Source organism: Lissotriton vulgaris, chromosome 11 (assembly GCF_964263255.1).
Source record: "Lissotriton vulgaris chromosome 11, aLisVul1.2, whole genome shotgun sequence".
In the NCBI taxonomy this organism is placed as follows: Eukaryota; Metazoa; Chordata; class Amphibia; order Caudata; family Salamandridae; genus Lissotriton; species Lissotriton vulgaris.
The window spans coordinates 149,534,080-149,546,158 of NC_141699.1; the positions used below are offsets into that span (position 1 = coordinate 149,534,080).

The window sequence follows — 12,079 nt, forward strand, 5'->3', positions numbered from 1 at the left end:
CCCCAGGCCCTGAACCATACCTCATCATAGTGAATCACCCCTTTCATTGGCACCTTCTAACTAGATTTCGTTTCAATTTGATTAATTTTTCTCTTGGTTGTTTTAAAAATTGGTGCCCCCCAGAACGGGCTGAGCCTTGTCAATGTGATGATTTCTCGACCCAGGACACATTTCATATTATGTTCTGTGAACACTTCCGAGAAATCCGAAAGAAATTCTTGTTGCCAATTCTGAGGGAGGTGGGTTTTATACAGGTTAGGCCAGCCCTCCTGTATTTACAACAATTAAATTCCCCACGAATAATATTCCATGTTGCTAGTTTTCTAGTTGCTGCCACTCGGATAAGGAACAAGATTGTCAAGGCTACACCTATCTTGGTCTATATTTTATGAATTAGATTGCCCGTTGGTTTTTATTTCATGATTTTATTGAACAAAAGCTCTTGTAATTTTTAACCTCATTTTTAAGACATGTTTTATACTGTATAATATGTATACTGACATAATGAACTCCTCTGTCTATGATATTTTTGTGTATAATTAATTGTTTGCATTGTACTATGTCTTTTTATGATATTAATTTTATCGAATAAAAGTATTTGACTGACTTCAAAGCCAGATGGACAGCTCGAAGCTCTAGCATGTTGATATGGTAGCCAGCATGTTGATATGGTAGGTCTGTTCTTTTGCTGACCACCTTCCTTGAATCTGCAGACACCCCATGTGTGCTCCCCAGCCTTGGAGAGACGCGTCTGACTATAGACTGTGTCGGGAGAGGTTGGTGAAAAGGCACTCCCACCAGAAGGTTGCGAGGGTGAGTCCACCATCTGATGGAGGTCTTCGTCACCTGGGAAAGAAAGATCCGGTCCTCCCAGAGCCCTGTCGACTGATCCATTGATCCTCCAGTGCCTGCTGCAAAGGTCACATCCTCAGCCTGGCTTGAGGAATCAGTAAGATGCAGGACGCCATGGAGACGCTACTTGACGCGCTGTTGGATTCTGGGACTGCAGCAGAACTCTGCACTTCTGCTGCATAGAAAATAGTCTCTCCTCAGAAGGATACGATTTTCCCAATTCTGTATCCAGAAAGGAGCCCAGGTAGTGTATGGATTGGGTTGGTAGTTGTACTGATTTCTCCATGTTGACATGGAGGCCGAGCCTGTGCAATTGCAGCTGGCAATGGTGGAAGTCATTCTCTACCTGTTGAGGAGATGGGTCTTTTATGAGCCAATCGTCTAGGTAGGGATAGACGAAAAGTCCTTTTTTGTGCAGTAAGGCTGCCACCACTGCCATGCATTTGGTGAAGACTCTTGGCGCTGACTTTAGGCTGAAAGGCAGGAACCTGTACTGGTAATGTTTGCTGCCCACCAGAAACCTTAAAAACTTCCGATGTCGCATGGCAATTGGAATATGGAAGTAGGCATCTTGCAAGTCCATCGAACACATCCAATCTCCTACTTGCAGATGTGGACATATTTGGTGAAGAGCAAGCATGCAGAACTTCTCCTAGACTATGTTCTTGTTCAGAACACGAAGATCCAGGATGGGCCAGAACTTGTTTTCCTGATCCTTTTTGGGGACAAGAAAGTATCTGGAATAGACTCCTTTTCCCCTTTGAGAGGGAGGCACCTCTTCTATAGCTCGTTTTTGGAGAAGAGCCTTCACCTCTTTTCGGAGCAGATCGAGTTGGTGCGGACGAGATTTCTTTGGGTGAATGTCCTGTTGAGGCACACGGAAACGAAGAACATATCCATTGCGCAGTGTATTCAGCACCCACCGATCGTTCGTGATGCTGCCCCACTCTGCCAGATGTTTTGAAACACTTCCTCTAACTGGAGTGGACAACAGTGCTAGAGGAAGCCAGTGCTCATTGCTTTCCTCCTCTCGTCGAAGTAGAGGACTGCTGGTGACCTCCTCTACCTCGGAAGGCTTTACCAACCCGAAACTGGGTCTTGCACTGGGATTTATTCTGGGACCACTGAGGGGTTTGAACCCTCTGTTGAGCCTTTGTTGGTCTTGAAGCGGCGTTTAAATTCTCTTTTTTTTTCTAGGCCGACTGCCTTGACTGTGTCGAGCTCGGCTTTCATCCGACTCATTTCGTCATCCGTGTGTTGGCCAAAGAGATGTGCCGGTAAATGGGAGGTTCAGAATGCGTTGTTGCGCATCGGGCTTGAGGCCTGTCAGGCGCAGCCACGACGAACGTCTGGCACATACCCCATGGGCATAGGTATGTCCCGCCAGTATTGCTCCATTAGCAGCAGTGCTAATTATCTGATTAGCAACCAGGCTTCCTTCCGTCAGGGTCTCCTCGAAGTCTTGCTGGTCCTCCTTAGGCAATTTCGATTTAAAACGCTCCATTGAGTCCCATAAGGCTCTATCGTACCTGCCCAAAAGCGCAGCCGCGCTAGAAACCTTCAGGGTCGAAGCGGCAGAACTGCAGACCTTGCGGCCCCACGAGTCTTGCAACTTGCTATCCTTGTCAGGAGGAGGGAGAGACTGAGTGGGTTTTTCGTGCCGCCGCCACAACTACTGAGTCTGCGGGAGGGTCCGCTTTCACAAAGATAGGATCAGAGGGTGCGGCCTTATACTTCTTCTGGATGCAGGCCGGCACCGCTTTTACTGATGCTGGAGCCAGGAACACATCATTGACTGGATCCATGATACCTGGGAACAACTGTAGCACTGGACGAGACCCCGACTTTTGGTGAAGAGTCTCAAAGATCACTTTCATAGAGACCTGTGGCAGACATCTCAATGTTCAATTTCAGTGCACCCCTCTGTAGGACATCATGGTAGGTGTTGATATCATCCACCGGGGAAACCCTAGAGATAGGGCTATCAACCAAGGTGGGGGAGTAATCCCGTACGGAGGAGCGGGTAGAAGAGGTAGAAGAAGTAGCTGGTGTTTGAGCTCTTCTTTCTCGAGATCTTCTGGCTGGTACCTCCTGTCTAGGGGAACGATTGCGTCTCCTCTCGCGAGATCTCCCTGAACGTTCTTCTTGTGCAGGGGAACGAGATGCAGCTTGTCTCACCAGCGACCTTTCTCTCCGTCTGGGAGGGCTGTGTCTATCCACTTCCTCGACCAATCTTTGCAGTGGAGATCTGTGCATTGGGCTGACATATTCCTGCAGCCGTCTCGTGGCTCCTGAGTCTCGCCAATTGTGCAGAGGCCTATTCCATCTGCACACCCTCAGTGGGAGGTCTGCGGGCAGGACTTCTAGATCTGCGGGCAGGACTCCTGGACCTTGACTGGGAAGAGCCCGAAGATTGGCGGTAGGCTGATTCAGTCACTGGGATCACTGAACCATCCCTGGATCTTGTAGCAGAGCGTTCAGCTCGCTCACGTCGTCTCAACGTCGATCTGGACCGTTCATGGTGCCTCGACGTCGAATGCTCCGAAGGCGCATGCCTCGACTCAGAGCGATGATGACCTCTCAACCGGCGCTGCTCTGCCGTCGACGAGGTCCTTTCCTTCGACGCAGACTCTCTCTGTGGCGTCGGTGGATCAAGCAACCTCGATGTCGTATGCCTCGACGGCGAACGGCGTGATGAATGATGGTCTCTCGATGTCGAGCGGCGTTGTGTGGCCGACGATGGAGCTTCCTCTCTTGACATCGAATGTCTACGTGACGTCGGCGGAGGGGTATTGGTCGCCCTCGACGCCGAACGTCGACGCGACGTCGATGAAGATCTCCTCCTTGCCGCCGATCGACGTCTGGTTGCCGACGGCGGAGGACTTGTGGCTCTCGACGTCGGTCGCTTAGCCTGCGACAATGGAGGTGAGCCAGCTCTCGATGTCGAACGTCGTAAAGACGACGAAGGCGAAGGCTCCTTACCCCTCAACGCTGAACATCGCCTGGTTGACGTCAGCGGAGGAGTCACACTTCTCGACGCCGGTCGTAGTCTGGTTGACGACGGCGGAGGTGTAACGCCCCTCGACGCCGATCGTTGCCCGGTTGTAAACAATCTTTGATTTTGTTTTTCATGTTTCTAATGCATATGTGTCATGTATGGTGGAAATTATTTACAGCATAATTCAGCTCTATTGTGTATTTGGCTGCTATATATATATATATATATATATATATATATATATATATATATATATATATCCACAAACACCATTTGCCACGCAGGGTGCCTAAACCTTTTCAGGGCGGTCAGTGCTTCTGGTGCGAGGCTTCCAGAAAAAAATGCCAATAATCCTCCTTTACCATGGAAAGAAGTGCACTGACTCCGGAAATGCTGCTTTGAAATTTCTTTAATGAGTGGAACGACACGAAGGCAAAGAGGCACACTGTTCCCAACGTTTCTGCTCACCAGAGCCTTGTTCACGGGAGGCAGTCTCTCTGAAATTTGAATTGCCCACATGGTTTGTCTTTTAAACACGCAGGCCGTATTCTCTTGCAGAAAGCGCAAAGGAAAACTTTCACGACTTTCCTTGGATGCAGAGTCTTGCTTTTTAATAAAGTCCATAATAAAGTATTCTGCATGATTTTCAGTCTTTTCCTTTGCGCCAAAATAAAGTGTCCCTGTATGCACAGTTCGTTTTTGACATTTTCCACTTACTTTTTCAAAGCAGCAAAAACCTGCAGTCTTAGGAAAGCATTCCTTCTGCTCCCCAACTTTCCACACTCCAAGAGTCTTCTCAGGGGGCAAGCAGGTCAGGCTTCAAAGATAAACTTCACAAACACCATTTGCCACGCAGGGAGCCTAAACCTTTCCAGGGCGGTCAGTGCTTCTGGTGCGAGGCTTCCAGAAAAAAATGCCAATAATCCTCCTTTACCATGGAAAGAAGTGCACTGACTCCGGAAATGCTGCTTTGAAATTTCTTTAATGAGTGGAACGACACGAAGGCAAAGAGGCACACTGTTCCCAACGTTTCTGCTCACCAGAGCCTTGTTCACGGGAGGCAGTCTCTCTGACATTTGAATTGCCCACGTGGTTTGTCTTTTAAACACGCAGGCCGTATTCTCTTGCAGAAAGCGCAAAGGAAAACTTTCACGACTTTCCTTGGATGCAGAGTCTTGCTTTTTAATAAAGTCCGTAATAAAGTATTCTGCATGATTATATACATAATATATAATATATATATAATATAGTGTTTCCGGGGTCATGCGCATGGGCGGGAATATTCTAATGCTTATGACTATTGATGAGGATCCCCTGGAAGAGAACTTCATGCGCTGATGGTGTTCTTTGGCTAGTGCTTGAGACTCAACTTTCACTAGCCTGTTATCCAAGACCCATGGCCTTCTTTGAGAAACGATCACAACTGCCAGCACTTTCATAAGGAGTAATGTGCAGTCATCAGTCCAAACAGTAGGAACATTTACTGATTTACTGATTGTGCCGAAACCCCAATGTAAACCACAGGTGATGCCTTTTTTGGGGCGATAATCGGCAAGTGAAAATAGGTGTACTGAAGTTCCAGGGATGCCAGACAATCCCCTACCTACATTGAGGGCCAGCAGAACTTGGCTCTGGGGCAGCATCTTGAATTTGTCCTGAGGCCTACACAAGTTTTCATGGGATTAAGTTTGAGGATAGTTCTCAGACTGCTGGGGGTTCCTTTTTGAGAACTAGAAAGTAAACGTAGTATAATTTTGTAAATCTTTTTTACCCGAGGCATCCCAACTATGGCTCCTTTGTTCAGTAGGACATGACCTTCCACCTCTGAAATTAAGAAAAACAAAAAAGTGATGGGCTATTTGTCTTAAATGGTTCTTGGTTATAAGTAATTACTCTGGGCCGCTGTCTAATCCATGATTATTTTGCCCACCAATAAGCCTCAGACCAGACAGGTAGTAGCCATAAGCAAATCAGTCTTGGTCCTGCTCCTACCGGAATAGCCCTGCCAAAACTGCCAGACCAAGCCCCCTCTGAATAGGGACACAGTTTCATCCAATTTGGGTCTCATCAGCAGAGTGCAGCTTGACTCCTATGGCACAGTTAACATGGGCCCACGTATGGACTTAGAACTTTGCACAGCGGAAAGCAAAAAGAGATTGGTAGATTGCTTGAATTAATGTCAGCCATCGGGGGTGCAATCCAGTCTTAAATAGAGGAATATGTTGTAGAACACACCCTGGAGAAAGGGGGGCAGTCCATAAGAAAAAGAGAGAGCTCGTGCCAATTAGCTTGAAGACCCCGTGATCATTTGTGACAGTTTCTCAAATGGTGGAAAAGTACAAAATGTCACCTGTCCCCTCCAGGTGTACATTATGTAGAAGGGTCAGACAGGTTTGGAGGCAGAAACAGAGCAGGAAAAGGATTAGTGGGGGGAAGGGTATTGATTTGCTGAAACCATTGGTGATTGTGATCCCCAGGATCCACCTCTGTCCCAAAAGGACCCTTCGATCAGCTTGGAGTGACTGCGAAGGTTGTCACTGCTGTGAGGTTTGTGCCCTAAAGTAGTCCAAAACTTTCCATACTATTGACGAGACTCATTCTGAGGAAGACAAGACAAGCAAGCAAGTAGGCAATACCTCTGCTGTTTTGAAGCGTGCCTAGAAGGGGTTTCTTTCTTATCAAATATGCGCACAGTGCCTAGAGCAGGAGGCTCTAGGCACCGCTCTAGGAGCCTTGCGATCTCCTGAGAAGTCAGTGATACATATCTAAGTATGGCAGCACATCATGATTATCGTTCCAATGGAGAGAGTCATTGTCCACGGAATCCAGGCCACAATTTAAGATGTATCTTTTTCAACTATATCTAGCACAATTTGGGTTCAATTTGAAAGAAAAAGTATGTGCCACTAAACTTTCTTGGGAAGGGAATGACAAAAATATTTTGGGACATGAAGTGCAGATATGCCGTTCTGCTGTTTGTCTGAGGACTGATGGGCCACAAAGAGATTTATTTTTATGGGATCTACAATATGGGTAGGGATATTCAATATCTGAATACTGATTATGTTTTCATGCTAGAGATTATGTGATCTATGAATTTCAGAAGCCAATGTGTAGAGAACATTAAGACTTAAAAAATTAATTACTACGTAAAAAACAAACATACTTTCAAATTCCTAGTGGTTTAAATGGCAAAATATGACTTGACATGTCATAATTGGCATTCATAATCGTAACTCAGAGAAGGAATTTAAGCATGTAGCAATAAATATACCACTACAGTGGAATTCTAATACTTACATTGCATATACCAAGCCCTCCAGATAGCATTATTCAAACGGATCTTGTCTCGCCACTGAAGTTTTAAGCCTTTGAAATTCTTCCATTTTGGGGATACCAGTTTTCCACTGAAACACAAAAAATAGAAGAAATGGATCCTGTCACACTATTCATAAATTAATGTAATGATTCTTGAACCCAATGTGTTAGCGAATTAATATTTCTGGAGTAAAATATTGAATGTTGAGAATTCTATGCCTTATCGCAGTTAGAAAACAGAACTGTTAAAAGTACAAGGATCATTTTCTGCAGATATTTGTCATGCCATGGACCTGATTAAACAGAGAAGAAGGGACAAAAATCTAATTGATACTTTCAGTGTTGCAGTCTTGCATACGATGTAACATGAATAACTGTGCCCACTGACAACCACTAGACTAAAAGATGTATGTAACACTTCCTGTACAAGTTTAACCTCTCGTGACTGCCAGTGCAGAGTTTCAATTACCAATCTTCTTATGTAATGTAATTAGACAGAGATGACCTGTAACATTAAGCTATCAATCAAGCCAAAACTAACAATTTACATGTGAAGTTCTTATGTGTAAGGAAACAGGTAATATAATGAGTAAAATAGCTCTATTTTAATGTACTTTAATATTTGAATAGTCTTCAAAATTTCTATTTTATATGGCTCACTTTAAAACATTTTTAAAACAAAGGGAAAGAGAAAGTAACATCCCAATTAAAGTTACTTACTTCTAATCCTGGGCTTCTGTCAAATGAGTCTTTAAAGAATTAATGAATATTTAATAACTCTACCTTAATGCTAGGTACTACAACACTTTTTTCAAGAGATTTTCTTTTGGAAAAATCCCTCTTTTACAATGGTACAACTAACCTATGTAGAAAACAGAATTTATTTTTTAAAAAAGCAAATCTAACTAGCTTAAGTATTGAATAGTTTACAATTGCTCTAACTTTAAGCTGTTTTTGTTTTAAAGGAATAAAATGTAACGAAAATGCCTTGATAAGTGTTAAACCTAGAATCCTTGGCGTGGCCTTTCCCCAACTTTTGCTGTCAGCTTTGCTGACTTAATCTTTGCTGACCTTAGGACTCTGCACACTTTACCACTGCTAACCAGTGCTAAAGGGCGTGTGCTATCTCTTCAAAACCTGGTACAATTGGCCTATACCCAACTGGCATATTCAATTTACTTGTAAGTCCCTATTAAAGTGGCACTACTTGTGTCCAGGGCCTGTAAATTAAATGCAAATAGTGGGACTTCAGTACTGATTGTGTCTGCCATTACAGCCTGTCTGTGCTTTTTGTAAACTTCTATGTCGACTTGTCTTAATAAACCTTTTGCCAAGCCTATTTAATACATTTAAGTCACCCCAAAGGGGTGGACCTGGACAGCACAGAGGGCAGGGTGCAATGTATTTAAAAAGTTTGACAAGTACTTTTTAGTTTTATGTGTTATGGTAGTGTAAAACTCTTAACTTTGTTTTCACTACTGCAAGCCTACCTATCTCAAAGACTAACATTGGAGTTACCTTATTACATTTAATAAGTGACCATTTCCAAATGGGAGCAGGTATGTAGTTCATGTTTGGTGTCCTTGGAAATGTAATGAAAGATTGTCACTCATGGTGCAGTGGGTTTTTAAATTACAACTTTGAAAATGCCACTTTTAGAAAGTAAAACAAGGGGATTGTACCTATGCCTCCGGGATGTATTACTAAATCAGTCAGTAAGACAATAGATAAAGCTAAATGAATTAGTTTTACCAAGACAATTTATTTTGTCAGTATCTTTAGAATCAGTTTTTTAGATGATTATTTTTTAGGCAAGAGAATCAACATTATCAACTCAACCTCTAGCGTCTGAATTTGTATGTTATTTGTACATTAGTCTTTTGTGAAAATTCAGTCGCTAGAGGTTGAGTTGATAATGTTGATTCTCTTGCCTAAAAAATATTCATCTAAAAAACTGATTCTAAAGATACTGACAAAATAAATTGTCTTGGTAAAACTAATTCATTTAGCTTTATCTATTGTCTTACTGAGTGATTTAGTAATACATCCCGGAGGCATAGGTACAATCCCCTTGTTTTATATTATTATTGTGGCCCTACCTACCCTCCGTCCCCTAAGGGCTCACACCTTCCTTTCAATTGCACTTTTAGAAAGTTGGCATTTTCCTGCCTTAGCCATTTAGTGCATGCAGCTGTCTGGTTCACATGACCAGGTGTAGTACCAGGTGTAGTTGTGCTGGATGGACCGTCACCATTTAAAGAACTGGGGTGACGCTGTGTCCCTTAGAACCTGGGTATGTATGATATATAAAGAAGGGGTTCTGTCGGGAAGGTGTCAATTGCTTTGTACAAGTGAAATCACTGTATCCACACCAATTGATTTTTTGTGAAGTAACTATGATTTTTTATGGGAGGTTCAAAGTCCCTACTGGAGAACCAAACTGTACTGTTTTAACACCACAAGGACAACTATTTTTTAGTCAAACAAAATGTCTTGTATTGTACATAAATTACTGAACACGGCTGCCAATAAAACAATACAAAGTAGGATAATAAAGTGCAAAAAGTGACTTTGTGGTGATATGTGAAAAATGTGATATACATATATTATACAAATAGGCAACACTAAGGGATAACAATAGTAATGTAATACTGTCCACTGTTTCTCAATGCATGAATACACGGCCGAAGAATGACTGTGTTGGGGCCTGTGCAACTGCGTAGACTAGCGTGACTGCACCTTCGACGTTTCGACCCTAGGAACTAGCACAGCTTAACATGCGTCAAGGGCGGGTCTTTATCAGGACAAAGGACAGATGAGCAATGGTTGACAGCCGAAATTAATCGAAGAGGATTCCTATGGAATGAAAGGTAAAGGATCTGGGTGAATTCAGCATCTGTAAACACACACTGAGCGGTTGTGGTCTGGGACAATGTAAAGAATTCCTTAGAGTCTCCACCAGCCAGTTGGAGACTAAGTGATTAAATAAACGCCGCCAGCTTCGCGATCATCATGACAGGGAGCGGGAGACGTAACTTTCTCTGTCTGCTTCCACCGAGCTACTGGTACGAGCACTGGCAAGATGGGAGGGTGGAGATGGGAACAGCCCTATGTACACTTGAATAGGTTGTGTCCTGCTTCCACACAAAGGTCTGCATACCCCTGTAGTTAGTTTGGAGCCAGGACAGGGAAGGCAGGATGCCTGGGGACTTCAAAGGGAAACCTCTAGAAGCTACTCTTGACTTCAGAGGAAGGCACAGCTATAAATATTGGACCACAGACACTAACTCTTCAGTCTACTTGGGGCCCTGTGGATGCTCTGCCAGGAAGAACGACGCTGGACTGCTGCTTTGAAATAACGGCTGCCTGCTGTTCTCTTACCTGGGTGAGAAGGACTGGACCTGCACCTGTTGAACCCAGGACCCCAAAATGAATTCAAGGTGTAGTTGTCTGGCCATCTGCCTAGAGCCTCAGGGGAAGAAGGCTCCAATAACCTTGAACCCAGAACCTGAACTCTGCCATCTGAGAGGCCTACCTCGCCAAGTGGTGTCACCCAAATCCTGGACACTTGGAAGTGGGCCTGAATGTGCTCTGCCATCCCATCTGTGGATCCAGCAGAACTGACGCATCTCCTCTGCTTTGCGGTGCAAACCCAAGCAGCAAATATTTTTCCTGACGCAAAGGACTCCACAGCGACCTTGCAGTCAGGATCTAAACGGTAGCCTGTATAAATTTTTCCAGACGTACGCCCTTGCATTGCAAAACTTAAGTTGATGGCAGCCTTGACAATGATGCAGGTTCTCGCATTGCAGCCTCACAATCCTCTGAATTGACCATCACATCGCTTCGACTACGTAATGCATCCCTGACACTAAACTGAGAATTGCAACTCCACAGCTCCTCTGAACCGTTGTATGTCCTTGGCTGCGTAATGCATCCTAAGCGCAGGACCTCACAATGCTCTGCAACCAGGATTTTAAAGTACTCTTGTTCAGCAGACCTAACTGGGTCCCTGTACATGGTCCACGCTCCACTGCGGTCGGCCTGAACATGGGACTTTGTCCCGGTCCGGCGCAAACCAGATATCCACAGTTGGCACTTTGTGCTTTTTAGGTATAAATCTTTTTATTGACTTTATATAGTATAACAACAATACAGCATAAGCCACCCACAACTCTTGGCCAGTGGTATATGCAAAAGGAAGCTTGCAAAGTAGGTAGCAAACCAGGTAGGGGGAACAGAAATTATAGACAGATATAGTAAGAGAGGAGGAGGAGATAGGCTAGGGGTGTGGAGAGGCATGCTGCCCCTCTAGTATGAAGACGTCCTGCAAAGGCTGGTTGCAGTTTAGTGTTGCACGAGTGTTCTGTGGTTGTCAGCAGCATGATTCGTAGGTATTGGGGGCAGGATAACTCTGAATTCGTCCGACAAGTACTGTAGACAAGGTTGCCACATCTTGTCGAACCGAGGGAGTTGCTGTATAGCTGTGGCAGCCAGTTTCTCCATTCCCAATATGTCCCATACTTTATGCAGCCAGTCTTGTTGTGTGGGTATCTTGTCCGTCCCCAATCTAGCTAGAAAAAGTTGCTTTGCTGCACCCGGTGTAAAAGTGATATCTTTGCCTCTAGGCCATTTCAATGGGTAGGTGAGTGGTTTAGGCAATCCTAGCAGTATGTAGCCTGGAAATGTGGTTATGTCCGTACTGAACATTGAGTTGACATTGTCCAAAGCCCCGACCAAAATGATTCTATCCTAGGGCACTGCCATAGGAGGTGTGTGAGTGTTCCTTGTTGGCTGCATTGCCACAAACACAACCCATACACCCTAGGGTCCCACGTGGCAACCCTGTGATATACCAGTAGTGCGCGATTTTGAGGAGCATTTCCTTACTAGTGATGTTGAGGGTGGGTG

General features: G+C 44.5%; 1 protein-coding gene across 2 annotated transcripts in view; it reads right to left on the minus strand.

Moving 5' to 3' along the window:
- MLXIP (MLX interacting protein) overlaps positions 1 to 12,079 on the minus strand; it is a 2,166,122-nt gene that overhangs the window by 1,925,710 nt on the left and 228,333 nt on the right. For both annotated transcript variants that reach the window (XM_086942977.1, XM_086942976.1), the window contains exon 2: positions 7,151 to 7,257. In XM_086942977.1, the coding sequence (XP_086799103.1) occupies positions 7,151 to 7,257 (107 nt within the window). The remainder of the gene's footprint in view (positions 1 to 7,150; positions 7,258 to 12,079) is intronic.